This window comes from Ambystoma mexicanum, chromosome 6p (genome assembly GCF_040938575.1).
Source record: "Ambystoma mexicanum isolate Mex_15411 chromosome 6p, UKY_AmexF1_1, whole genome shotgun sequence".
Classification (NCBI taxonomy): domain Eukaryota; kingdom Metazoa; phylum Chordata; class Amphibia; order Caudata; family Ambystomatidae; genus Ambystoma; species Ambystoma mexicanum.
The window spans coordinates 26,485,517-26,512,715 of NC_090935.1; the positions used below are offsets into that span (position 1 = coordinate 26,485,517).

The 27,199-nt window shown below is 47.3% G+C and overlaps 1 protein-coding gene across 2 annotated transcripts in view; it reads right to left on the bottom strand.

Annotated features, from left to right (window-relative positions):
- The window catches only part of LOC138511169 (uncharacterized), a 296,224-nt gene that overhangs the window by 204,511 nt on the left and 64,514 nt on the right, over positions 1–27,199 (bottom strand). For both annotated transcript variants that reach the window (XM_069626676.1, XM_069626677.1), the window contains exon 2: positions 6,908–7,060. In XM_069626676.1, the coding sequence (XP_069482777.1) occupies positions 6,908–6,997 (90 nt within the window). In that variant the 5' untranslated portion in view covers positions 6,998–7,060. The remainder of the gene's footprint in view (positions 1–6,907; positions 7,061–27,199) is intronic.

Here is a 27,199-nt window from a genome sequence, read left to right on the forward strand (position 1 = left end):
CCAGCAAGCATACTTGCACGTCCCACCTTCTTAGAGAGGCTACTGCATTCTGCCATGCTGGTCATGCCAGAGGAGCACCTGAATGGGGACACCTGTTCAATGCTCCCACTATGCCCCCCACCCAAGAAGCTTGACGCCATCAAACCTTCGCAGGATCCCTGAAAGAGAACCCACTGACTGACTACACAGAAGAAAAAGGGCATCAAATTACATCCCGACTCCTCTGAACTGCTGGCAAAAATACCTGACGGATATAAGCACTACAATTCTGCAGAGAAATGTTTTGCATCCTTGGTACCCAGTATCCAGAGATGGGCCAATGCCAAGTGGCTCCAGATAGTTTGATGGGAATCAATTCAGCTGGCAAACGATACTGAACAGGAGTTCAACATCATCAAGGTAAGTATTGGACCGCCTGACAGCTATGAAGGGTGGTGTTTGAAAAAAGATCGGGAGTTCATGTTGCACATTCATACCTTCTGGAGATGCTGAAAATGGGACATTGTCACACGTAATCACTGCTGTACATGAGCTATCGGTGAAAATGAAGAAAGAAGCTGGGGACAAAGAATACGACTGGATAACCCTCGCCTTCAGCTGGGTCCCATCATGGCTTGGAACATTGGTGAAAATGCTGGTCCCTATTATTGTGGTTATCCTGGTGGTCTTTTGCACGTGCCAATTAGGTCTCTGAGGTTGTGCCCAATAGTGCAATGATAATGGGGACTATTGGGAATAGTATAGTACCTCGTAATACAAAAGAGGCAGAGATCCAAACTGAGCAGAATAATGGCCACGCACACTACATGGTCCCCATCCTCATTGGCGAAATAGTTGACAACTTGTACCACACAACCATTGTACCTCCCCTGGATCCCTAAAAACTATAAAGAACTGTGGGTGGATTTAGCGGGTGATGGGGGTGTATATACATGACCTGTACACCTGAATAGTATGCGCAGCATGGGGAGAGTTGGAGGCATGTGTGCAGAGCATGGATGCCATAAAGGAAAAATCATCATCGGATGAAGCAGAAAGGCGCACAAATGAGCGGAAATGTGGAGGGGAGAATTAGTTACTGTAGAAATAATGAAAGGGGGAATGTTGGGATGGAGATTAGCCTATCCCACCCCCCTCAGCGCTTCCAGGTAAGGCAAACACCATATGAGGTAATATAACGTACAATAGGGGAGTAATCCGTACTATTATACAATGTGTAGAGGCACTGTAGCGCTTAAAGATAGATGAGTGGCATTTGAAATCCATAGCCCATGTCTCCATTTTGTATTAGGCCCAAAAGGGAAAGATGGTTCACGTTCTCGGCTCACTGGGCCTAATTCTTGCAAGATAGACTGACTTTGCAGAGCCCTGTTCCCACCAAAGTCCACTTCCCCCTTGTCCTTCCAGTGTTGCGAATATCTAGTATCTTCTAAAGAGCCCTGCAAAAGCGTTAGACACCAAACTGCCATCAGGCCTCTAACCCCCACCCAGCCAGGCCAGAGCCAGTCCTACACCACTGACTCGAACATCACACCTTTGCATTCCCCGATAAGCAAGTGAACCACAGGTTCTAACACAAATCAAGTGTCCACCGAGGATCTAAGCATGCACGAGGTACAGGTAGGAATACATTAAAGATCAAAACTCAGGGTGGAGACCTTGAGTGCGGGAACAGCGCTATCAGTGAAGACCTGAATGTGTGGGTCAGCGTGACTGTATTTTATCCGACCTTCCCCTTGGCACCATTTCCTGTGCCACCAGGTGCTTGCCGGAATGAGTTAATATATTCAGGCTTAGCTTCTTTAGTTTAGATAGGAGCAATGTATTCATGTGTGGCCTGACCTATATCGCAAGGATGAGCCCAGCTTACCCACGTGGATCCAGACCTAAGGTAGCAAACTAACCAATTACTGCCTGGCATCCCCTATGGAGTAGGCTCATGTGTAGGGTGCCTCCAATCAGTGTCACCCATGTGTACTGTATATTGTGACACTTTTGGGGCTTTTAAGTCCCTGTTTGTAACTGAAAAGACCAGCGCACTCTCAAGCAGCAGAGTCCTTTGCTGATATTTGTATTCTGTACAATTGAAACCTTGATATCCTTGCAAAGCTCTCTCCTGGACTATTTCCCTAGCGGGTTGTCTTTATTCTGGAGTGTGTGTAAAAAGGGACCTGCCTTCAAACCCCACCCTGTTACGGGAGGGTCCCGTACAACGGGCTTATTCAACTTTTCTCCCGACCCCCTAGTCTCAGTTTCATAGATTCTGGTTCGGAAATGTTAACTTCCTGTTTCCCAAGGGGCTTCATCATGTCTATCTTTTCCATCAACGACTGTAAGACATTATAGTTAGCTTTGATATCGTCTTTCATACCCTCGTAAAGAGAGACCAGGGTACAAAGAACTTTATTAATTTCCAATAATGTTTTGTTCATCAGAGCTTGCCAATGACGGTTCTCTGCCGAATTTGAGAGCCACTGAACCCTTGATAGTCAGAGTTTGAGTCACTGCGGGGCAGGAGATCGAAGGATTACCCATGTAGATCAAAAGGTCATCCACATATAGCGTGACCCGGTCTTCTGCACCCAAAGCCATTTGAATCCCTGCCAGACAGGGTCCATTCTAAGTTTAATTACCAATGGTTCTATGGCCAGAGTGAAAAATAAGGGAGGGAGGGAGCAGCCCTGTCTCATCCCATGTCCCAAAAGGAAGGTCCTTGAGGAGACCCCATTACTCTGACCTCAGCCACAGGAAAATAGAGCAAATGTATCCAGCCCACAAAGTTCCTCCTCAAACCCATGTCTTCCATAATTTTCAGTACGGAATCCCAATAAAGAGAGCCAAAAGCCTTCTCAAAGTCCACTGAAAGAAGAGCCAAGAGTTCCTTTATCAAGGGTGCTTGACTTATGGCCAGATGCCCTCTACGTATATACATGTGCGTTGATTGAATAGGCATGAACCCACATTGGCCCGGATGAATTAAGGAGCCGATTACCCCTAATAAACCGTCGGCTAGACTTTCTTCAGCCCCACGAATAAGCGATGTTCCCTCGAGTTACAGTATAATGACTCATAATATGCAGCGAATGTTTTGACAATTTCAGCATCTCCCATTAAAACCTCCCCTTTACCATCCTGCAGAGTCTTACATAACCAATTCCCCTACCCCGCCTTTCCAGCCATGCAAACATTTGACTCGATTTGTCACCAGATTCATGAATCTGACTGCGCTTACCCAGCGTGCCTGCTTAGCTTTGTCCAAAGCTACATTACGAACCATATGCTGGGCCTTCAGGAGGGCCTCCCGTGCCATATGAAATCCTCCTCGGCCACTCTTGAGGACGGTTCTGCCTCCCTCACTGCCAATGTGTGCTGATTCCGTTTTGCCAACACCAAGAAGCCAGACTCACCCTTGAGAACCGCTTTCTATGGCTCCCACAAAGCAACTGGGTTGTCCATTGAGCCTTCATTAATGGCAAAGTATTCCGATGTAGTGTGCGAAATAGCCTCTGTGAATTCAGGGAAAGTTAAATACTACGTGTTCAATCACCACACCGCTGTGGGCTTTCTGCGCCCACTTTTCAATTCAATGAGAAGCGGTGAGTGATCCGAAATCCCTCTAGCCAAACACTGAGCCGAGAGAAGCCTGTGACTATTATATTGTGGGCACATTGGGGTTCCTACTACATTGCAGCTTCGGTCCAAACCTACATCCATAACATCATTGAAATCCCAGCCTAAAACCCACAAATCAACCTGACTGTGTACTGACATCACCCAGAGATCATTCAGTAGTTCCAGCGTGACAGGCGGGGGTGCATAAACTGCCACAATGCATGGAACTGCCCCACACAGCTCCCCCCTGATCAAGACAAATCGTCCCCGGGAGTCTGGCCATAACTCAATATGTTTAAAGGGGGCCCTTTTGTGTATGAGAATCAGTGCGCCTAGGGTTCCCCTAGGGAATCGGGCATGAAAGGCCGTTTTGTACTTAGTTCTCATGAAGAACTTGCCTTCCGACCCAGCCAGGTGAGTTTCTGTGAGAAGGTCAAAATCTGGCAAATACCTATTAAGAAACTGCAGCACCAGCCACGTTTAATGCTAGAGCACAGGCCCCTTCACATTCCATGTTAACAGAGAGACCGCCCCATCATGTGCCACCCCACCTCCCCCCGAGATCCATGTAAAAGATCGAGCACTGCGAAAACCCGAACCCCCACCCAGGAGGGAAAGAAGCACCCACCCAACTTAAACGTCAAGCAATTCAGCCAAGCAATATAGGTAAACCAACAGATGTTGACAATCCCCACTACCCCGCACTTCACCCTCAACTGAAGCACCTGTTGCCCTAATGCTGTGTGTAGCATATAGGAGCAAACTAGATCAACCGTGTGCGGGGAGCCGCTGAAACAGTTATAGCAAAGTCAAGAACATATTCAGACCCTTTGATGGCGCCAAGGCCGTTCTAGTTGAAATTACATAAGTGTGAAGAGACTGGTCATGCCTGAAAGCCAGAGAAACTGGAAAAAAACAAACATCAAAAGTGGAGCACAGATTCATCTGTTGCCTGACATTCCATGAGCATCCTGTGTGTCCTCAACAGAGCTGGCACTTGGTTGTTCGGTGGAGTAGAGGGTGGTACCGTCTGCCGCAAACATCGTGAGACTGCTTTCGAGACTGGTTCTGCCTGGATTTGGTTCTCAAACCAATCCCACGCCTCTCAGGGAATGTTGAAAAGCAAGAGTATTTGCCCCCTGATATGCTTTCAACTGTGCAGGAAAGAAGAGGGTGCGTATTTGATGCCCCGAGAGATCAGCTTCTTCTTTATAGAGTAAAAGGACTGCCGCACTCACTGTACTTCCATGGTATAATCTGGAAAGAAAATCCAATTCTGGAACCATTATAGGAGATTAGGCGAGTGGAACCTAGCCATCTGTGACAAGGCATCTCTATCTCTATAGTTCAATCGTTTAGCAATCACGGTGCATGGAGGAGCACCAGGTACTGGACTAGCTGCAGGAATTCAGTGGGCTCTTTCTATTGAAAAGAGGTTGGACAACTTTGGTGACATGAGATCAGTCAACCGCTGATCCAGAAAAGGTTCTTTAAGGGCCCTTCTTCCTTCCCTGGCAGCCCTAGGATGCAGAGGGTGGTCAGTTTTGATCGTCCTTCAATATCCTCAGTCCTGTCTTCCAAAGATTTAAGTTTCTGAGGGACAGATGCTTCTCCATCTGTCTTATGGCATGCTCCGAATCCGATATCCGCTATTCCGCCTCCCCCACTCTCGAGGACAGATGGCGGAAGTCTTGGCAGAGGAAGGATCCCTCAAAAGACAACCCATTTATCTTTTCCTCCACAAAGGTTCGCGATTGAGCATTAGCTCCCATTATGACTGTATGCGAGACCCAACGGCTGAAACATTCAAGGCCGAGGGTTGGGAGGGCAGAAGATTGTTCTTTGTCGATTGGTCCATTTTGCTCTGTTGCGAGAGTTTCTTGAGTTTGTTCTTTGCTATGTTGCTATAAAGAACGTTAAAATGAAGGAGTCTCCAACACCTGGTGGAGTCTCCCAAACAGAGAATCAGCAGTGATCAAGTAACGGTGCGGCCCTGGTATACCCCCCGCCTTTGGCTCCACAGGCTTCACTATTGATGTACGGCAGGCGAGCAATCCCTTGCCGCTATCAGCCGGCTGCTCTTCTTTGTAGAACGGTTCCAACGATGATTTGTCGATTAGCTGCAGGACCCTCCTTTTATCCAAGATGCAGGCTGTAGTCTAGGCCAAGACCAACAATGGTAATGATCGCACCCTTCAATCCTGGACAACCACTGGGCATCACTTCTGTCCAGCAACAGACCTTCGGGCACAAGAGGATGTGGCATGGGACCAGACAGTCCCAGCTCCCTGATCTGGCTCACGCACACAAAGCCCACTTGCCTGCTTTGCTGCTTTCCCCGGGAAAGGGATTACCGTATATGGCAAATCCTGACCTGAGAAGGCAGGAAAGAAGTCCACTGGACAAGATGGCCAAAGAACAAGAGAAAATCTCGTGGAAATATCGTGGGCATTTTAGGGTACGAGACAACTTTAGTAGCAATTTGCTGTAAATGCAAAATTGCAGTAGAAAAATACCACAAAAACTGTAAAAATCACTCAGCTGCCACCAGCTTGTTTTAGGCACATTGTCAAAGTAACCAAAAAGCCAACTTTACTGTAAGGCGATGTGTGCAGACGTAGGGCCTCATCATGAGTTGGGCGGTACCCCTTAAATGCGGTGGTAACGCATTTAAGGGCTGGTCTTATCATGAGTTGGGCGGAAAGTATGGAGTTTTACCTCCAGCTTTTTGCTGAAGGTAACCATCCTGTTTTCTGCCCATTTTAGACGCAATTACCGCACACTATTACTGCACAGTAATAGTGCCGACAAACCCAATTGGGTCCAATGCACCCAATGGGGAAAGGGGCTTAACTGCCCAGCCACTACTCGTGATCCGGTGCTACCAGCGCTGGACCGAGTAGCAGTAATGCTAATAGTGCTGGAGGTATCCTGGCGGTATTACCGTTGGGATACCACCAGACTCGTGAGGAGGCCTTTAGTCTCTCACCACTGACAGCAGAAGACTTTAATGACCTCCAAAAGGTCAAGACAGGGTTCAAAACAGACAGAAAGAAATGCTGTCCAATAGGAACCTGTGGAGAGAAAGGTCCAGAAAAAAAATATTTCCTAGCTGTTTTTTAAACATAGTTTATTTTCCTTCTTTAATAGACAGTATTTTCCAACCCAATTGTGCTTAATTTCTTCGGCTAAATGCAATTCTTTGTCCAGCCAGGATTCAGATGTGTATCTGCGGCTTGCTCACATATCTCACAGCAGACAGATACCCCCCGCAGCAATCTGGTTGACTACTCACCCGAATATCCCAGTCGCTCCCCAGATAGGATCGACCATAGCTGAACTCGTAGGGGGTCTCATTGACGAGGGTAACGCAGTAGTTCCCCATGGTGGCCGCCCAGCGTCACGTCTCTGGGGTGCTATGGGAACGTGCCCCGTGGCTGAATTATCTCTGGGGAACAAAAACAGAAATAATGGATAAATGAAAGAAAGAGTGAAACACAAGAGAGGTCATGGCACTGGAAAAGAAAGAGTTAAGTGCAGAGGAAAGAGAACTGAGTAATAGAGGCAGAGGACTTAAGTGCTTTTCCAGTCACATGAAGACAATCTGCGGCCATTTCACTACATGTAAGGACCTCTGCAGCAGCAGAAAGCCGATCCCCCAAATTCAGAAATATATCCCCCTAAAGAAGGGGGCAAGGTGGAAACAATACTGAAGCCACATACATAACTAAGCCATAAAAGATTGGTGTTACTCGTATTAATCTCAAGGGCATTATCAAACAGATATGGATGAAAAGAAGATAGCTTCCTTTATAGGCAATGTCGTCAGCATCTTGCCAAGCGACAATGTCGTCAGCATAGGCCACCCTCTGTATAGGGGTGTCCTCAATCTTTGGAGAAAAAGAAAGCCGATTATCTGTCAGGTGTTCATTGCATCGCATTGGGGCCAGGACACACCTTTGCTGAAGCCCATGGGCAATCACGAGGGGCCTAGTATGTACTCCCATGGTCCCCATACTAACCCTTGTAGTAATAGAATCAGCATCATCAAAAGACCCTTACCGTGCCCCAATGGATCAATTTATTCCGCAGCTTGGACCGGGTAACTCGGTCGAATGCTGACGTAACTTCAATAAAGGCCCTATAAAGTCCATCTCCTTCTGATTAAGAGCGTCACCCACTAATGTATGCCTTCTTCCGTAAATTCGCAAAGACGGCATGCCTGCCCTAAAGCTGGGGCGCGTTTCTGAAAGGATGCTCCCTTTCCTGCATACCAGGTAATAACCTCGAATAGGGGTTTTATACTTATGTTGTCCGGGGTGTAAAACATTGCAATTAATCAATAGCTTGAAAGAGATGTTTGCAGTCCCATTTTAGTCATTTAATTTTACGCTGAGTCAAGTCTCCTTTCTACGTTGCACATTTCCAACTTCCTAACAAAAAGGTATTACACAATGGTCTTCAAAGTTTTTATACCAAGGGCCCCTGAGCGATAAAAAAAAGAAATTCCGGGCCACCCTTATGCCTGCCCTTCTGTGTCGGTGTCATTTTTATAATTAAAAAATGTTTATGTAGATCGACGCCGGAAGGGCTACAGGAAACATAACTTGTAATGCAAGCTCTGAAAAACGCACATTTTAAGCCTCGGAACAAAAATAGAGAAAGGACTATATTGCTGTGTTACAAGAAGGATGCGGGCAGTTGCTGTGTACCCTGGCCGGACGCCTCCCTGCCCACTGCTGCTGCAGGGGAAACGAGGACCATGGGGTCTCTGATCCATCAGTGCTCATTCCTCCTACAGCAGGGGTTGCACTCACCAAATGCACAGCCACCATTTGCAAGGCCGGACACCTCCCTGGCTTCTAATGGTGCAGGAGAAATGGGTACCATGGGGGCTCTGATCCATCAGTGCTCATTTCTCCTACAGCAGGGGTTGCACTCACCAAATGCACAGCCACCATTTGAAAGGGCCGGACACCTCCCTGGCTTCTAATGGTGCAGGAGAAATGGGTACCATGGGGGCTCTGATCCATCAGTGCTCATTCCTCCTACAGCAGGGGTTGCACTCACCAGATGCACAGCCACCATTTGCAAGGCCGGACACCTCCCTGGCTTCTAATGGTGCAGGAGAAATGGGTACCATGGGGGCTCTGATCAGTTTTGTCTGATGTCAGCCTTGTGTGCCGAGGGCAGCGCCACGTGAGCCAAATGCAACTCCAGATTCTTGACTTAGTCCAACCAACTAGTCAATGTGAAAGCCTTCAAAGAAACATTCTATGAAGAGAATAATCTTGGATTGACCATTGCAACTGTTTAGCTCCTGCAGGAACGAACATTGACATTAATTACCACTGAATTGTCGATATAGTCTAGGAGCAAATGGCAAAGGCTCACACTTTGTAAATTACAATGTATTATTCTCAAGAATTTAAAGATTATTTTAGTAAACGGAACTTTTGTCTTTTTCTTTTTTTAAAGAAACTGTTTTAATCGATTTTCTGCAATATTTTCCACTCACGTGTACACGTGTACAATCCAATCAATTCAACAACAAACATATGTGAGCAAGTCCCCTCTTCCCCTCCTCTGTGCTCCCTCCCCCTTTCAGAAATCACGGCATTCTATACTATAAGGGAACAGCACCGGAAGGGCATCCAGCGATTGGTTCACTTCATATCAGGCCTATTAAGTTCGCCACACAAAGCCTAAGGTCAGGCCATTATAGTCATTTTTCCTATATTCAAGAACCGGGTTCCAGACGGTCATAAACGTTGCTAGCGCATCTCTGACAATAGCTGTAGGTTTCTCCAATGGTAAAGTATGCCGGCTCTTATTCAACTCGGGGTCAGCAGATGGAGGCGCTGTTTGTTTCTGGGGATTTAGGGTGATAAATTGAGCCCCCAACAGAAGATGGGCCATGCACTTGGTCATCCTAAATTTACTTACGTGCATTTACGAGGTCCCTTGGGCTCTCAAAATGAACTTTTATTAAGACTTCAATATCCGTTATTGAAATTCATTCTGCAGTGCTCTGAATTGTAGGTGTTTGATGAGCATCAGTCACCAGTTATGTTTGTTACTTATGATGGGATTTGCCATGGTGAGTCTTATTTCATTTGTTAAAAACTAGGGCGTGGGGTTTTTTGTTGGTTTGGCCGGGCCTGCTGTTCTAACTGTGATTGGAATAGAAGAAATACTATACTGTAGAAAGAAAGACTTCATAGGGTGATTTCCATTTTAAGGCAAAGAGAGAGAATAGTCTAGGTTTTGGGATTATTCGATCTTCTGAAGATGATGCATGATTGCAGGTCCCAGGGTATTGGCGGTTTGCCACCGTTGAAGGTCACAGCTTGTTGTGGGATTGCTGAAAATGCAGGTCGTCTCAAGACTGATTGTTCCCACTAATCTAAAGGGGAGAGTCATACTCCTCTGAGTTATCCTGATGCTTGGAATAAGGGGTCGGACAGATGTGATTACACAGAAGGCATCTCTGGTCACCTGGAAACGACGGTGGGATTCTCTCCTCTTCTTGCTCGTCGATTCTTCAGTTATGATAAAATATGGTATGGCATTTATAACGCACCTATACACAAGTGTTTCAATGCGCGAGGGTGCGTTCCAGGGATCAGTTTACCTTCAGCCTCTAGATTTATGTATTTTATGCAGGAACCCAGCCAATCCGCACCCACGCACAATTCATACTCTGGGTGTCCTTACAGGACAGCCAGTCCCCCTGTTGGATCTAGTTCCAGGCAGGCACACCAGAAGACAAAGAACATTGGAGTTTCGGAGGCCTCCCCCATTTGCTGTCCTCACAGAGACAATGGAGTCTTTGCAGGCTTCACAAAGGATCACCACCGAAGACAAAAGTAAAATCAGAAGCCCCCTCACCCAACACGGCAGAAGAAGGATCAAGAAGGGGCAAGAAATTAAAAAAAAGAACACTTACCATTTTGGGACCCTTCTATGCACTACCCCGGCTGTCAGTACAACTGTTAGGTAAGGTTTTCACAGAAGTGGTAAATCTTCCTGACCTGGCTCAACTCCAGAACCTTTTGCTTTACTAGTGGGATATTTTTCCTTAATACCTCAGTGAGTGGGAATCTTTTTCCACGCTCACAAAATCTTTGACTCTTTTTATGGGTGTCATTTTTTTGACTCTCCATGGTGTCTTTATATTGTTATCCTCTTTAACAACTTACTTGCAATAAGTGCCTGTTGTTGCTGGGTGGCCCTAGGGGCTCCCCTTTTAACTTTCTTTTGCTAACCTTGAGAGAACTGCAGTTCCCAAGGGTAGAAAGGATCTTTGGATCCCTTTTACATTTTATTCTGTGAAACCAGCACACCCCACCTTATGTGGAGTGCTGGGGAGATACAATGTATCCCCTTTCACATTAAAACTGTAACAATTCTGTTACAGGGACAAGCTTACCTTCAATGGCTGGTGGCAGTGATACCTTGTATTAATTTGGTGCACCTTTAATGTGGGCTGTGTTCACAGCTGCAGTAAAGGCACCTAAGAGTGCTAATTTTACCAAAATGGCCCGTCTTCTTTTTTTGCCCTTTTAGTGTTTCTTGTCATTTCTTGTTCCTTCCCCTGACATCCAGGATGGGACATTTCCTTGTGTGATTTATATCTTCAGCGGGAGTCCCCTGGACTCCCCACCCAAGCTCCAGTCTGTCTGTGAGGGCAGGAAGAGAGAGAGGAGTCCAAAACTCTACAGCCCTTTGTCTCCCACCTTGCCTGAATGGGGACAAATTCCAGTGGGGGGCTGGCTGTCCTGATTGGACAACCATACCGCCCCTTCTTGTAAAATGAAGGGAGAGAATGCAGAGGTTGTGTTGTAATTCCTGATAAATACTCCGAACCTGGAAGGTGAAGGGTAGTCGACCACTGGCACTTAAACCTAAGAGGAAGATGAAGGAAAAGCAGCTGAGACGATTTCCACCGACCAGAGAGCCTGCTGTGTAACCCAAACCTGCTGCAGCCCTTCCTTCCAATCGACATGGGGACTCCGGAAACGATGACTGTGACCCAGAGCCTGGTGAGACCCACAGAAGACCTGAATTTTGAGCCATCCCACGCATACCTCAATACCCTTGGACCTCAAGCCACTATGCGCTGCATGGTCTTCCAAATTCCGAATCTTGCTGACACTTCGTGGGCATCCTGTTGGATCTCCAGAGACACGAATCGAGTCCAAAAAGTCCCCTCACCAGACTGCTGGACCTTTGTAACGATGAGATTTCAACTGCGATTTTCCGTCTTCTTCTGAGCTCCTTGAAAAGGCGCCAAATTTGCCACATTCAGCTGTGAGGGAAACCTTGCCTAGAGCCTTCTTCATTGATCCCTGCTGAGGTCTTGTTTTCAGTCACCATGACAAGGAATCCACTGACTGGGGTTTTGGCTGCAGATCCTGAAGTCCTCCTGCTGCAATATCTTCTTCAATGCTGAGGTACTGTGTTGGCTTTGGTCTGCACTTACCTTAAGCCTGTTGGGATTGCTGTGTAGCTGTGGGGTGTTTTCTGTGATGGGGAAGCCTCTCATCCAGTGCACCCAGTCCCACTGCTAGAATCCTGCTAGAGTGTCTTCTGCAACGCCCCTGGACTCTCTTTTAACTCTAGAAGTAAAGTACTCACATGTTTGCTCAGTTTTCCTAAAGGAACTCTGACTTTTGCTACTAAAGAACCTAATCTGACACTGTCTGTTGCTCATTAGTCCCTAGTGACCCCCCCCCCCCCTTCTGCCACTGAGAACACTCATGCTCCAAGAACCAGGGAAAGACTTTGACGGGTTTGGGCCTTTTGCCTAGAAAAGAAAATAAGTGTTTAAAAGTTACTTACTTGTAACAGAGTTGGTTGGTAACTGGAACTCTAAGAGTGAACAGTTAAAAAAAGTTCTTACTTACCTTGGATGTGTGATGCACTTTTCTTAAAAGTATGGTTAACATCTTTTCTTCCTTGGCCACTGTTTTGCCAGTCTAATAGAAACTAGATGTGAAGGTGTATTACTCTCCTGTGATTAGGTTGTGCCTCTTCCCAAAAGTAATGCGTTGGTTTCACCAGATTATACCTGCATGATAATTGTATGAGTGTCCCCCAACTGGGTCTTGCTTCCTCTGACTTGCTGTTAGCAGGTTGTTATGCTTGAGCTAAAACATGGCGCTGATGCGCAGTGCATTCTGGGGGCACTCAGAGCTACAATGGATATTTATTCCATGCCTCAGTGAAAACTACACTTGCTTTGCTAAAAGACATGCTTTCAATGTTATTCATTGCTGAGCCTGGTATGCAGACCTCGGTCAAGGACTTTGTGCTGGGAAGGCTGGTTTTGTTATGTCTTGCTATGAGTTATGGAATTGTTTTCCGTGGTGCTTTAGAAGAGCGAAGCTTTGCTCCTTGGGGTTACTGTCGGTTGATCCGGCTGGCAACCAACGGTCACTCAGCAATGCGCAAGTGCTAATGCCAGAAGGTTCGAGAAATTGCCACCCCTTTTTGAGGAGGGCATGTATATATGGGAAGCTCTGGAGAGGTCAGGTGGAAAAAACACAAAGACCTCAGTAGGAGGGGGGACGCCTTGTTCCGACCTTCCTGTGGGCTGTGGTGCTCTCTGCCTGGCTGTTACCGGGGTCTTTCAGCTGCTTCTGGCGAGATGAGGGATTCAGCTATGCCCATGGTGATGTATCTTCTTTTGAATTCTCTATCTTTTCTGTGATTTATTTCTGTTTTATCACTTGTTGCTTCTTAGCTATGAATAAATAGCTGTATCAGTGCTCATTATTTTGCTAACTGCGTATCTGGTTGTGAGTTATTGCTCCGTCTACCTGCGTTCAAAGTAATTTCTTTGCTCTGCAAATGTACTGGTGATAAATAATTGTCAGTGCACTGTTGCGAGCAATACATTTTGGCGCTGTAAGCAGGATATTTGTGATGAATTGTTTCCAAATATTAAAGAATCTGTTTGAACACAGATAGGCTTTGCTTTCAAGTGAAAGTTTGTTTTCATTTGGCAGGGAGTGTTGGACTGTGTTAATATGTTTTTTTTTGTGTGTGCGTGGCTGCGCGAGTGATTGCAGTGTGGAAAGAAAACATTTTTTTAAAGAGGTTTTGCAAATTACTGTAATGATGAATAGTTTGTTCAGGAAAAAGGGTGTTCCCACTGGCGGTGAACCCGAGGTTATGATTCCAGGTTGGGCTAAAAGCCCATATGATAAATTAGCCCAGGTGTGGTCGTGCGGAGCGGGTCTGAGCGAAACATAGGACTCTAGTTTGGGAGAAGCTGCTCTAACAGAAGTAATGCTTTGTTTACAGCAGATTTCAGTAGAAAGGGGACGGGAATGCATTGCATTGGGCAGGCGGGGGTGGGTCCTCCTGCATGCCTATAGGAAAATGCTTCAGAAAACCGTAGAAATGACAGAGCATATTTTACAATTGGAAACAGAGTTAGCTGCCAAGCAGCAAATAGCTTTGATGCAGGAAATTCAGATTAAACTTTTTAAAGACAAAGCTGATAAGTATCAAGCTGTGGCAGAGCGTGCCATGGTTAGGGTAGCTAGCTATAAGTATAAAAAGAGGCGAGGGGGGTCAACCAAAGGAAAGTGGCAACTGTAATCGCTACTGCAGGTGTGGATTGGGAACCTGATAAGTGGGATGGAGACATTTTTGACTCAACAAGCCCAGAGAGTAGCTCAGCAAACGAGTCTGATTCTAAGGCAAAACTGAAGCAAAAGACAGTGGCAGTGAAGCCGGTTAGGAGACGGCGTGCCGGATCCCACCCGCAGAATCCTGCATGCGGGGTTGTGGATTTAACCACGCTGGAAGATTACACCCAGATTGAGGTTGGGGAAATCATTACTCGTTTGAGGCAAAAGTCAGGGGAACCTTTACTGACATGGATGGTGAGATTGCTAGATGGGGGTGCCGCAGGGTTGTTGGTAGATTCCACAGACTCACCGCGCTTTTTGCCTTTGTCAACTGACACCAATGTACAGGAGGTCTTAAGGGCAGGGCCACCCCCTGATGACAATGGGAAAGATTCACAGGTGTCTTTGTTGCACCTGGCAGCCCAGGCATGTAACCGTAAATACCCCATTACCACAGATTGGCCTAGAGAGGAAAAGAAGTGGTAAACCTTGAAAGAGGTGATTGAAAAGGTGAGAGAGCATGCTATGAAGGAGGAAATTTATTTAGATGCTCTAGGACACATGGGGGTCGTGCCGCTTTCAGTTTCAACCAGGAATATGGTGATCAGAACTGCACCGCCCGCATACAAAAGTGTCATTATGACTTTGCTCAGAGGTATGATGGGCAAACCCACTGATAAAGTAGTGGATGCCATCTGGCAATTGGCAGACTTAGGAGAGTGGGACAAGAGTGATGACAAGGCCTGAGAGAGAGAGGGGCGTAGTGAGAGAAGAACTGAAGGCAGGAGGCAAGACAGTAGAGACTCCCGAGTGTCCAGAAAGGACATGTTTTTGGCTTTGTTGAAAGATGGTGTGCCACGAGAAGAAATTGATGGCATTGAAACCAGGGTAATGTATGAACTATACAAAAAGAGAGGGCTTGCGGCAAAGAGCGCTATAAACAGGTTAAGAAACAGGTAGTGACTAAGCCACAGAGGGACACCTCACCTTCCGCCCCTCCTGAGGAAGAACAGGAAGAAGGGCCTATGGGGACACCTTCCCCGTACCAGCCAACATATGCTGATTTGAGGAAGGTGGTGAGTGTGATGTTAAAGGCAGAGTCAGGTCACACGCATTCAAAATTTGACTAGGGTTATGGCCAAGCCACGGCAGCGTCCGCTCGCATAAAAGTTGATAGGTGGCCCCAAGTTAATGTCAAGATTTTTTGGGGGCCGGGAAATACACAAATGTTGCGAGCATTGATAGACACCGGGGCGGAGGCCTCTCTGATTCATGGAAATCCAACACGATTCAAAGGCAGACACTTTACCATTACCGGGCTAGGGGGGAAGGAGACTCCCGCGGTACAAACAGAAGTGGATATCAAAATAGGCAATATAACTAGGAAGAAATACCAAGTGTTGATTGTCCCAATATCCGAGTATATAATTGGCTTTCACATTCTATAACGATTGACCTTGGGACTTGGAGGTAAAACGTATCTGTTTGGGGTGAGTGCATTGACCTGCACACCCATTACCATAGGCAAATTGAAGATGCCCCCAGTGCAAGTGCCTCTGGTGACCAAGCGGGTCACGATGAAGCAATACCGCATTCCCGGCGGGCACAAGGAAATTTCAGACACCATCAAAGAGTACGTAGAGGCGGGTGTGTTATTCCCTATTACTACCGCGAGGAACAACCCACTCTGGCCTGTCAAAAAAGGGGACGGGTCTTGGAGGATGACGTTGGATTACCGCAAATTAAACAAACACACTCCTCCCTTGGTGCCCGCAGTTCCAGATGCCATTACCTTGATTGAGAATGTCCAAAAGTGTGTGGGGACCTGGTATGCAGTGGTAGATTTAGCCTAGGCATTTATCTCTGTGCCAATTGCTGAAGAGTGCCAAGAACAGTTTGCATTTTCTTGGAGCGGGCGTCAGTACACCTTCATAAGGTTACCTATGGGGTACATACATAGCCCGACTATCTGTCACCGGCTGGTGGCAGAGCACTTAGATAAGATACCGTGTAAACCTGACATTCAAATCTCTCATTATATTGATGATATTTTGATTCAGGGTAAGAAGTCATTATGGAAGGATTGAAGAAGGAAGGGTGGGAGATTAACCCTAACAAAATTCAAGGGCCAGCTGAGACAGTGATATTCCTAGGGATTCAGTGGCATAATGGGCATCGCGAGATGGTGCCGAAGGCCCGACAGAAAATTCTTCAGTTCACCACTCCATTGAACAAAAAGCAAGCTCAGCAGTTCATAGGGCTGTTTGGGTTTTGGAGACAGCACATTCCCCATTTAGGGCAGATACTGGCTCCCCTCTACAAAGTGACCTGAAAGAAATATGAGTTTCAGTGGGGGGAGGAGCAGCAAAAAGCATTTGATTTGGCGAAAGACACTGTGCAGCAGGTGCTTGATCTATGGCCATTGAAGGAAGGCGAAGTGGAATTGAATGTGTCTGTACAAGACAATTACGCCAACTGGAGTGTGTGGCAGAAACAGGACAGGAAACGTGTACCATTGGGGTTTTGGAGTCGTAAGTTGCCCGATGCTGGTAACTCATACACTCCGTTCGAGAAGCAGTTGCTGGCATGTTATTGGGCCCTGGTCGATACTGAGCAAATGACAGTGGGGCATGATGTGTTGATGAGGCCTGAAATCCCGATTATGCAATGGGTGCTGAGCTCTCCCGAAACACACAGAATAGGACACGCTCAAGAAGCCAGCATAATCAAATGGAAATGGTACATTCAAGACAGAGCTAAATCAGGGAAGGGTGGGGTTGCCAAATTACATGAGCAAGTGGCCAACATGCCACCCTCAGATTACATACTACCGGAAGTGTCTGAAAAACGCCAATCTCCCATGAAATGGGGAGTACCTTATGGCGATCTGACCGTAGAGCAGACAGAACATGCCTGGTTTACAGATGGCTCGGCCCGATATGTGGGAACCGAGCGATACTGGAAAGCAGTGTCTTACAATCCCAAGACAAAAAAGATTTTGACAACATCAGGGAAAGGGAAGAGCAGTCAGTTTGCAGAACTTTACGCAGTTTACCAAGCATTGAAACAAGAGACCCCTGGTCGATGTCATTTGTACACAGATTCATGGTCAGTGGCGATTGGATTGGTGGTGTGGCTGCCAACCTGGCAAAAGAATGGGTGGATGATTCATTCAAAAGAGTTGTGGGGAAAAGAACTGTGGCAAGATATTGCAGAAATGTTATCACAAAGTGAAGTCACTGTGTATCATGTGGATGCGCATTGTGCTACAGATTCATTAGAACGTTGGTTTCATTCTGTTGCAGACGAACACACCAAGATTTCATCTGTGGATGCAGAGGCTCAGGAAGACGATTTGGAGGGATTGGCCAAGTAGGCTCACCAGAAATGTGGGCACCTTGCCGAAAAGGCTACTACCAGGTGGGCACAAGCTCGAGGAATCAGTATTCCTTTAGAGGTAGTGAAAACAATCATTTTGCAATGTCCAGTGTGCCAACACCAACAGCATAGGCCTATCCCTCCGATTGTCCAGGGTACGTTGCGAAGAGGAAAATTACCAGGTCAAATTTGGCAGATCGATTACATCGGTCCCCTGCCAATCAGTAAAGGCTGTAAGTATGCATGCACTATTGTGGATACATACTCTGGATACATGATGGTTTTACCGTGCAAACGTGCCACACAACTGAACTCCATTAAGTTGTTGGATCAAATCACGTTACATTACGGGGTGCCTTTGCAGATTCAAAGTGACAATGGGTCACACTTCAAAGGCAAATTAATCCAGGACTACTGTCAGGAAAAGAGTATTGAATGGCTCTACCACGTGCTCTATTACCCTGCAGCTTCAGGATTCATTGAACAAATTAATGGTTTGTTGAAAGAACAGCTGCGCAAATCTGGAGATGGCAGTTTAGCAGGCTGGCGTGATCGTGTGTTTGATGCGGTGCAAGTGTTAAACAATAGGCCTGTGAATAATCATGAAACTCCTTTGATGCAGCTAATGATCCCTGCTTTACAGATTCAACCCAACTCAGTTAGAGAAACCCTATTGTACTGGGAAATTACCCCGGGTTCTTTAGCTCCCTGTCAGGCGACTCCAGAGTCAGCAGGGGTAGACTTGCATTCTCATGAGGAAATCAGATTAGACACAAGAGGGATTGTTGTGATTGGAACAGGAATTGGGGTACACATTCCTCCAGAGCATATGGGATGGATTGCCCCTAGATCTGGCTTAGCATTGAAGGGAGTTCAAGTGCTGGGAGGGGTCATTGATGCTGATTATCAAGGCGAGATCAAAGTAATCTTGATGAATAGTGAGGACCAATTGTTACCGATCCATAAGGGCGACCGGGTGGCCCAGTTGATTATTGTTCCTGTGAAGTTGCCCATGATTAAAAAGGGGGAGCCTCCTACAGTGTTAACTACCCGTGGGGATCGTGGTTTTGGCTCTTCGGACAGTATGGTACCGGGTGCAAAGGTGTGGGTTGAAAGACCAGGTGGCCTCACCGGTGCCCGCAGATGTTATTGCATCAGGCAAAGACCAGGTAGTCTTAGTGATGGAGCCCGGTAGAAAGAAATTACAGTATGTGCACGCAGACAAATGTTACCTAAGAGAGTGATTTTTAACACTGATATCTCTTTTCTGGGTTTGCCTTGTAGATCCTGTGTCTGGCTGGTGTAATTGTGGGACTAAATGGACTCTGTTTGAGAGTCAAATGGCATGCTGCTTCCCACGAAACATGTCGCATCTGTGCCAGCGATCCAGGGGAAACCGATGACGATGAGCAATGATGTCCAAAAGCAGCCCTATGCCGATGCCGAAAAGCCAGCCAGACTGAAGAAATGGATTTGTGGAATGCGAAAATCACGTCAGGTGCAGACGCAAACAACGTTGATGCCAGCTATACAACAGATGTCTTTAGGACGACGAAAATTTTCCCCGATTATTACTCAAACAGAGAATACGTGGGCATATTTGGCACAGCAAGTACTCAACATTACACACTTTTGCCTTACTGATGTGCAACATGCAGAAGCTTTGCTGACTACATGTTTAGTAGCGGTACCGACACCAGTTCCGGTTCTAAAGCACATTTTTGGCATCACGCACAATGATTCTTTGGTTCAGGATTCCGATATTAGACTATCCCTTTCAGTCTATGAGTACTGCAGGTTTTGCCAGGAAACAGATTGCAAGTGGAGGAACTTGGCACGTATTATAACATACACTATAACTCAAGGCGATGTGTGTTACTTTATGACCTGCAATGTAGAAGAAATTGGCAAATGCCAACAGCTGAATTTAACCAAACAGAAATATCAAACTGTGTTTGAGAGAAGGTTGTGTTCACGAGTCCAAGCACATGTACCAGTGTGAATTATACTATGTCTTGTAATAATACAGTGATAGCTGCCAGTCATTTGAGCCACGTCAAACTTCCAACAGGATGGCTCTTCTCGTATGGCAACATCACATACACTTACATTGCAGCTAACATTTCCGGAGGTCCATGTGCCTTAACTCGATTAGAGCTAATGATGTTCCCTTTACACCCAGCAATGTCTCGAAGCAGAAGGTCAACTTTTGAATCTGTGGGTTTATCCCCATTTTGTGATTCACATGTGCATTTGTTATCAGAGGCTGAAGTTGTAGCATTAGCCCTTTTATTAGTGGGAGTTTGGGGTTTAGCTCTTGGGGGTTACAAATCTCTGATTAAACTAGCATGTTTAGTGGTAAAAGGACTAAATCATACTTCTCAAGCATTAGAAGAGTTGCTCCTTGATAGCAAAGTTATTAGAAAAGCAACTTTGCAAAACATGGCTGCCGTTGATTATCTCTTGCCGAAACATAATTTGGGCTGTAACGCAGTTGAAGGGATGTGTTGTTTCAATCTAAGTGACCATTCACGATCCATTGAAAGTCATATTAGAGGTTTGAGGGACCTCATTTCCCAAGTGTCTCAAGATCATACTGGGAATTGGTGGGATTGGTTATTTTCATGGATTCCTGACATTGGGGGTACACTGCGTTAACGCCTTTGCCTGCATTTGCATTATTTTGGCTATTATAATAATTGGTTGTTGTTGTATTCAATGGATTCCTAACTTGGTTCTAATGTTTCGTCGGTTTCAGAGACCGGCTCCTCTGCCACTGGGCTATGGAAGATAAATATACAAGGGTGGAATTGTTATGCTTGAGGTAAAACATGGCGCTGATGCGCAGTGCATTCTGGGGGCACTCAGAGCTATAATGGATATTTATTCCATGCCTCAGTGAAAACTGCACTTGTTTTGCTAAAAGACATGCTTTCAATGTTATTTGTTGCTGAGCCTGGTAGGCAGACCTCGGTCAAGGACATTGTGCTGGGAAAGCTGGTTTTGTTATGTCTTGCTATGAGTTATGGAATTGTTTTCCGCGGTGTTTTAGAAGAGGGAAGCTTTGCTCCTTGGGGGTTACTGTCGGTTGATCTGGCCAGCAACCAACGGTCACTCAGCAATGCGCAAGTGCTAATGCCAGAAGGTTCGAGAAATTGCCACCTCTTTTTGAGGAGGGCATGTATATATGGGAAGCTCTGGAAAGGTCAGGTGGAAAAAACACAAAGATCTCAGTCGTAGAGGGGAGGGGACGCCTTGTTCCGACCTTCCTGTGGGCTGTGGTGCTCTCTGCCTCGCTGTTAACGGGGTCTTCCAGCCGCTTCTGGCAAGATGAGGGATTCAGTCACACCCACGGTGATGTATCTTCTTTTGAATTCTCTATCTTTTCTGTGATTTATTTCTGTTTTATCACTTGTTGCTTCTTAGCTATGAATAAATAGCCGTATAAGTGCTCATTATTTTGCTAACTGCGTATCTGGTTGTGAGTTATTGTTCCGTCTACCTGCATTCATAGTGTTTTCTTTGCTCTGCAAATGTACTGGTGATAAATAATTGTCCGTGCACTCTTGGCGAGCAATACACATGTCCAGAATAAGTCTGTATTAGTTTGTTGCCAACCTAGAATAACTTTGAGTCATTCAGTAAAGTGTAACTTTAGGGTTAACTTTCCCTGTGCTATCTAACACAAAGTATGTGGTTCTTATTGTCCCATATAAGTCATACATAAGTTATCCTTATAGCTGGGAAAGGTCTAACCTGGACTGCTTGTGAGATTGAAAAAGTATGTGGGGGTTCCTTAACTTGTGCTAGCTACCATAAATGACCAGAGTTACTGATTATCTCTATCTGTGTTTCACTGATCCCAAAAACACCTCTAATTGAATATTAGATCCTTAGGTATTACTCACCTAGTATAACTGTGTGTTATCACAAAGGTAGTTATAGGTTTTTACTGCACCTGGAATAAGTGTTCCACTATCCACAAAAAGTATATTGTCCAGTTTACTGATTACGTGATATGTACTAAGAGTCATTTTACAACTGCTAGGGTCACTTCGCTTGCATTACTGAATGTAATCTGAAAGTAACCATTGGTTTTTACTCCCCAAGAATAGGTGTGACCTATACTGAATGTGTATGAAAAGGTTTGACCTCCCTAGAACTACTGTTAGGTGTTCCAAATAAGGTTTATACGTTGGACTGTGTACCTTCAAGTATAGTGTTGTGTTTTGAATTGTGATTAGATATATTGTGTGATAGTACTTATTTACCCCTAGATTTATCTGGCCCTACCTGTATTTAAATAAATCCTTTATTTTTACAATAGATAGTGTTTCAGTGTTTGTTTGGACCATTTGTATTACAATTTCATTTGTACTGATTCTACAACCCTCTCTCCCTCCTAAGATAAGCCTGGCTGCTCTGTCTACGCTACCATATACTCAGGTGGTACAGCCTTATACTAAGAGTGGGGTCTTGTACTGCCACAGGTGAATGGTTTTTCCTTAGTTGGACTTCAGAAAAACTGTCCTAACAACAGCTTGGAACACAAAATTGCACAAAAGTAGGTAGGATAAAAGCACTGCCCCAGCCATTCAGATTAACATGTAACTGTTACCAAAATGTTACAGGAGCAGTGAGAAAGGGGATACAGTGTACCCCCTCAGCACTCCACATAAGGTGGGTGTGCTGATCTCACAATAGGAAATGATAGGAAGGATAAACATAACCCCCTATACCAGAATATAAAAAGAGAACCCCAAAGAGTGATGTGTGATGCAAAAGACAGATGCCATAAAACTTGGAGGAAAGAATAACTCCAAGAAAAATGTATACAAATAAATACAAACGTATCCCAAGGATAGAGTAAAAGGGCTCCATTGCTCCTGGAAGATAGGCCCGCCCTCAATAAATTCCAGAATAGTAATAGCAATGAGTGAGTGTGGAAAAAGGTTCCCACTCATGCAAGGGAACAGACCGGAAATCAGCAGTCCAGCAAAAAGTGCTGGGCAGCTCACATGTGGAGGAGATTGTGCATAAAAATTAAATACTCTTATGTCCTGTCCTCTTTCCTCCATACTTATGGACATCTCTCCATCCTGTGGGTCGGGACTGGAGCACTTTGTAAAAAGCATCCAATTTTTTAAAAAAAATGTGTCCCTCCTCTCTTTCCTGCGCGGCGCCCGGCACGCGGCCATAACCCCGCCCACCTTGGCTCCGACCTGCGCATCGCATATCAGTCCTTTTCTCCGCACGATCGGGGCTGGACGCACTTGCATCCTCGGAAGACTTTCTTCCCTTTTTTCCTCTCTGGCTCTCGCTAGCGTTCGTTTACTAGTCTGTCTATGTCTTTTAAACTAGATTTTCCAGACTGTTCATCGTGTCACCGTCGCTTCACGAGGGCGGATCCCCATCCTCTTTGTTTAGAGTATTTGGGTCAGGAACACCGTTGGGACTCCTGTTTTTACTGTGACTCCCTTTCGGTCCGGTCACTTCAACGTCGGTTGGAGCGGTGGGAGGAGGTGTTCGGACGGACTCCTCCTTCACATTTTCAGGCGTTCATCGACGAGAAGAAAAACGCCTGGTAAGTTCTTTACTTTTCAGAGCACCCCGGCCGGGGGATACCTTTCCGGGTTCCTCTCGAGCCGGGAGGGACGTTGATCGCTCTGTTACCGGGGTTCGCCCTGAGGTGCCTGTCGGGCCTAATAATTCTACCTGAGTTTTCTCCGAGGGTCTCCTTAAGGGGCCTGTGTCCATCGGAGTACGCTCCGAGGCCCCTCATGTGGGGGCTGTTTGTAGACCCAGTTCTACTGGGTCGTGGGTACCGGAGCTTACTCTGAGGCCGCTCTTTCGGCTTCCCTCAAAAACAAAACCGGGGTGCGCCCCGAGGTCTTGGCTGGGCTTGAGGTTACCGAACGGATGTTCGAGGCCCGTGCTGATAAGGCTTCTAGGTCCCTCGTACAGAGGCTAAGGATACCAACAGTTCTGAGGGGCCGGGCAAGGCCCTGTCGGTGACAGCGCACCGTTCCCGCTCTTGTGGTGACACCAGATCTGTTGAGGGGGCAAAGAAGAAAGTTTCTTCTTTTACCGGCAGTGCCGAGGCCCTTCCTTCGACGGCTCAGTTGGCGGTTGGTATGTCGCAGAAACATTCCAGGCCTCATAGTACCGGCTCTGCTGAGGTTACTTACGTTAAGGCTAAAATTAAGACCCCTGACCCATCGACGGGGACCCCTGCATCACTTCCTCACGTGCCGCAGTTCCCCTCAGATGAGGACAAAATGGCGGCCGTTCCCGCCACGACCATTACCATTACCCCTACAACTACGCCATCGACCCCTGGTGTAGGGTTCGGTCCTTCGGGTGAACCTAAGATCCCTTGTGCGCATCCTTACCAGCCGGTTTATGATTGGAATGCCCGGATGCCTCTTCCGCACAATGATTCATTGCCCGCGGGGGCGGCTAACCTTGATTTATGTGGATTCGTCGGTGGAGGGGCCGGTGTGGCACACTTCTCCGTTACGTCCCTGGATTTGTCCACCTCATGAGAGGCCTCCTCAGGTTCCGAAACAATCTCCTGAGGACGCTTTTTTCGGTAAATTTCAAGCGCTTATGCGCACCGACCCCATGAGGGAATATTTCAAAGGGCTTTTAAAAGGGAATATGTCCACCCGCGCCTCCAGCTCCACATGTTCCGACGGTGGTCCCGCCGGCGGCTCCCTTGCCCGTGGTGCCTCCCCCTGCGCTTCCTCCTGTGCCACCATTGTCCCCAGTGGACAAGGCAGTGCCTGACACGGCTCAGCAGGATCCTGACCTGTCAGAAGACCCTCAAGGCGGATGTGGAGAGGTCTGTCGGAGTTTGAGGAGCACATTCCGGTCGAGAAGTTGGAGGATTTCAGAGGAGGCCTTTCCGATGCCAGGGTCTTGGGCCAGGATCTCCTGGAGGCTGCCGCTCATCACGTAGACACCTCGGCTCGGGGTCTGATCCTTGGGGTTGATACCTCCCGGCAAGCGTGGCTGCATTCCACTAAGTTCTCGAAGGAGGTGCAAGACAAGGTTCTGGACCTTCCATTTGATGGTAAGGAGCTTTTTCGCTCTTCTACTGATGTAGAGCTCACCAAAACCAAAGACAGCACTCAGATGGCTAAATCATTGTCTGTTCTGGTTAAAGCTCCCTTCAAGGCTCAAAGGCCGTTGTCACAAGGTCGACCTTCCTCTGATTTTAGGGACTTCCTCGACCGCAAATCTCGCAGAGTGGACACTCCTGCGGGGAACAACCGCCGTAGACAACAGCGTACACAGTATTTCTCCTGCTCCTCAGCCTCCTCATCAGGTGCAGGTGGCACTGCCACCGATAAACCTGCCAAATGAGGGTTTTCCGCGCTCGCACGACACCCCGGTGGGAGGACGCATTGCGTCTCATTGGGAGGCGTGGCAGACCATCACAGAAGACAGCTTGGTCTTGTCAGTCGCTCGAGCGGGCTTCCGCTTACCTTTACCCCCTACCCCCTACCCCACCCCTCAGCCCTCCTTTTCAGCTGTAGGGCTCACCCTGCCTCAAGGCCGAGGTTCAGAAACTTCTGCTCCTCAGAGCTGTGGAACCCGTTCCCCTTGGGGAGCGAGGGGAGGGCTTCTACTCCCGGATGTTTACGGTGCCCAATCCCAACCAGGCTGGTCTGCGCACCATCCTAGACCTTTCCCAGTTCAATCTTTCCCTACCCCAAGAGAAATTCAAGATGATTACGCCAGGCCAAGTTTGCTCCTCGTTGCCGTCGGGCGATTGGCTCAGCGTGGTGGATCTTCAGGATGCGTACATGCATATCCTGATTTGGAACCCACACAGGAGATACCTCCATTTCTCTCTGGGAGAGGAGCACTTCCAGTTACGGGTGCTTCCTTTTGGCCTCAGTTCGGCGTCGTGTGTCTTCACGAAGATGATGTCGGTGATTGCGGCCTATCTTCGTCTCCAGGGTATCCATGTGTATCCCTATTTGGAGGACTGGCTCCTACGCAGCCCTTGTCCGTTGGCAGCAGCGGACAACCTCCAGTCTCTCCTTTAGCTCCTGTTCCATCTTGGGCTGTCAGTGAACTGGCGGAAATCCTCCATGACGGTCTCACAGGACCTGACTTTCCTGGGTTTTCGTTGGAACACGATAGACTGCCGAGTGTATCTGAACAGGGACAGAATGGCGGATCTGTTGGCCACGTGTCAGATGTTTGCGCAGTCGGAGAGCATGTCAGCATGGTGGTTCCAGAGGCTTCTGGGCCTCATGGCCTTGTGAGTACTGGCTCTTCCTCTTGCTCGTCTCACAATGAGACGGACCCAGATGGCTCTTCGGAGTTCCTGGCGTCAGGCTGTGGACCCGGATTCCAAGCGGATAATGATTCCGGATTCCATGAGAGTGGACCTGGACTGGTGGTCATCTCTCAGCAATCTGTCAGTGGGCGCGAGGTTCCAGGACCCAGCCCCCATGGTGACGATCACGACAGACTCCTCCCTTTTGGGTTGGGTTGCGACGTTAGATCTTATTCAGGTCTCGGACCTCTGGTCACCTCAGGACAAGCTCCTGCACATAAATCATTTGGAGCTTCTGGCGATTTTTCTGGCGCTCAAGGCGTTCAGACCTCTCATTGTCAACAAGGTGGTCCGCATAAGAACGGACAATGTGGTATCAATGTATTACATAAACAAGCAAGGGGGAACAAAGTCTCCCCCTCTCGTGGACAGTGCAGTGCACATCCCGGGCCAGCTGAATGTCACCGCGGATGCCCTCAGCCGGCGGACAGCAGTCAGCTACGAGTGGGAGTTGAAGGCGGAGATCCTCTCATGGATTTTCTCGCATTGGGGCACACCGGAGGTGGACCTCTTCGCCACGGCGGTAAACAAGAAGCTTCCTCAGTACGCCTCGAGAGGGGGGCTGGGAGCCTCCTCTCTGGGGGACGAACTCAAGATTCCATGGCACAACATGAGAGCTTACGCCTTCCCGCCTCTTCCCCTAGTTCATCGAGCAATTTGGAAGTTGAAGAGCTCTGTCAACTGTTCTCTTCTACTGATAGCCCCGTGGTGGCCGGCCAGGTTTTGGTTCTCAGAACTTCAACACCTGTCGGTGTGTCCACCGATCAGGTTACCAGTAACTCCCGACCTTCTTCACCAAGGGGAACAGCAGATGTGGCACCCCTCCCCACAATCGCTCAACTTGGCGGCATGGTGCCTGAGTTCACGTCTCTAGAGCATTTGGGTTTGACTGCGGATAACATGCGCATTATTCAGGCAGCCAGGAAACCCTCGACCAGATCCCAATACAGGAGTAAATGGCTCAGGTTCTGTCATTGGTGTTGGAGAAAGAAATGGACCCGAGGGTGGCAACGATTGACACGGTGCTGTCCTTCGTATCCTCCCTAGCAGAGTCAGAGGTTCATGTTCTGTCTTGTAGAACTTATCTCTCGGCGATTTCCGCTTACCTCTCTACAGACCGGTGTTCTTATTCTTTAACTAACCCGGTGGCGAAGAGACATTTTGCTGGCTTGACACGTATCTACACTCCGGTTCGTAGTCTGCACCCGCCTTG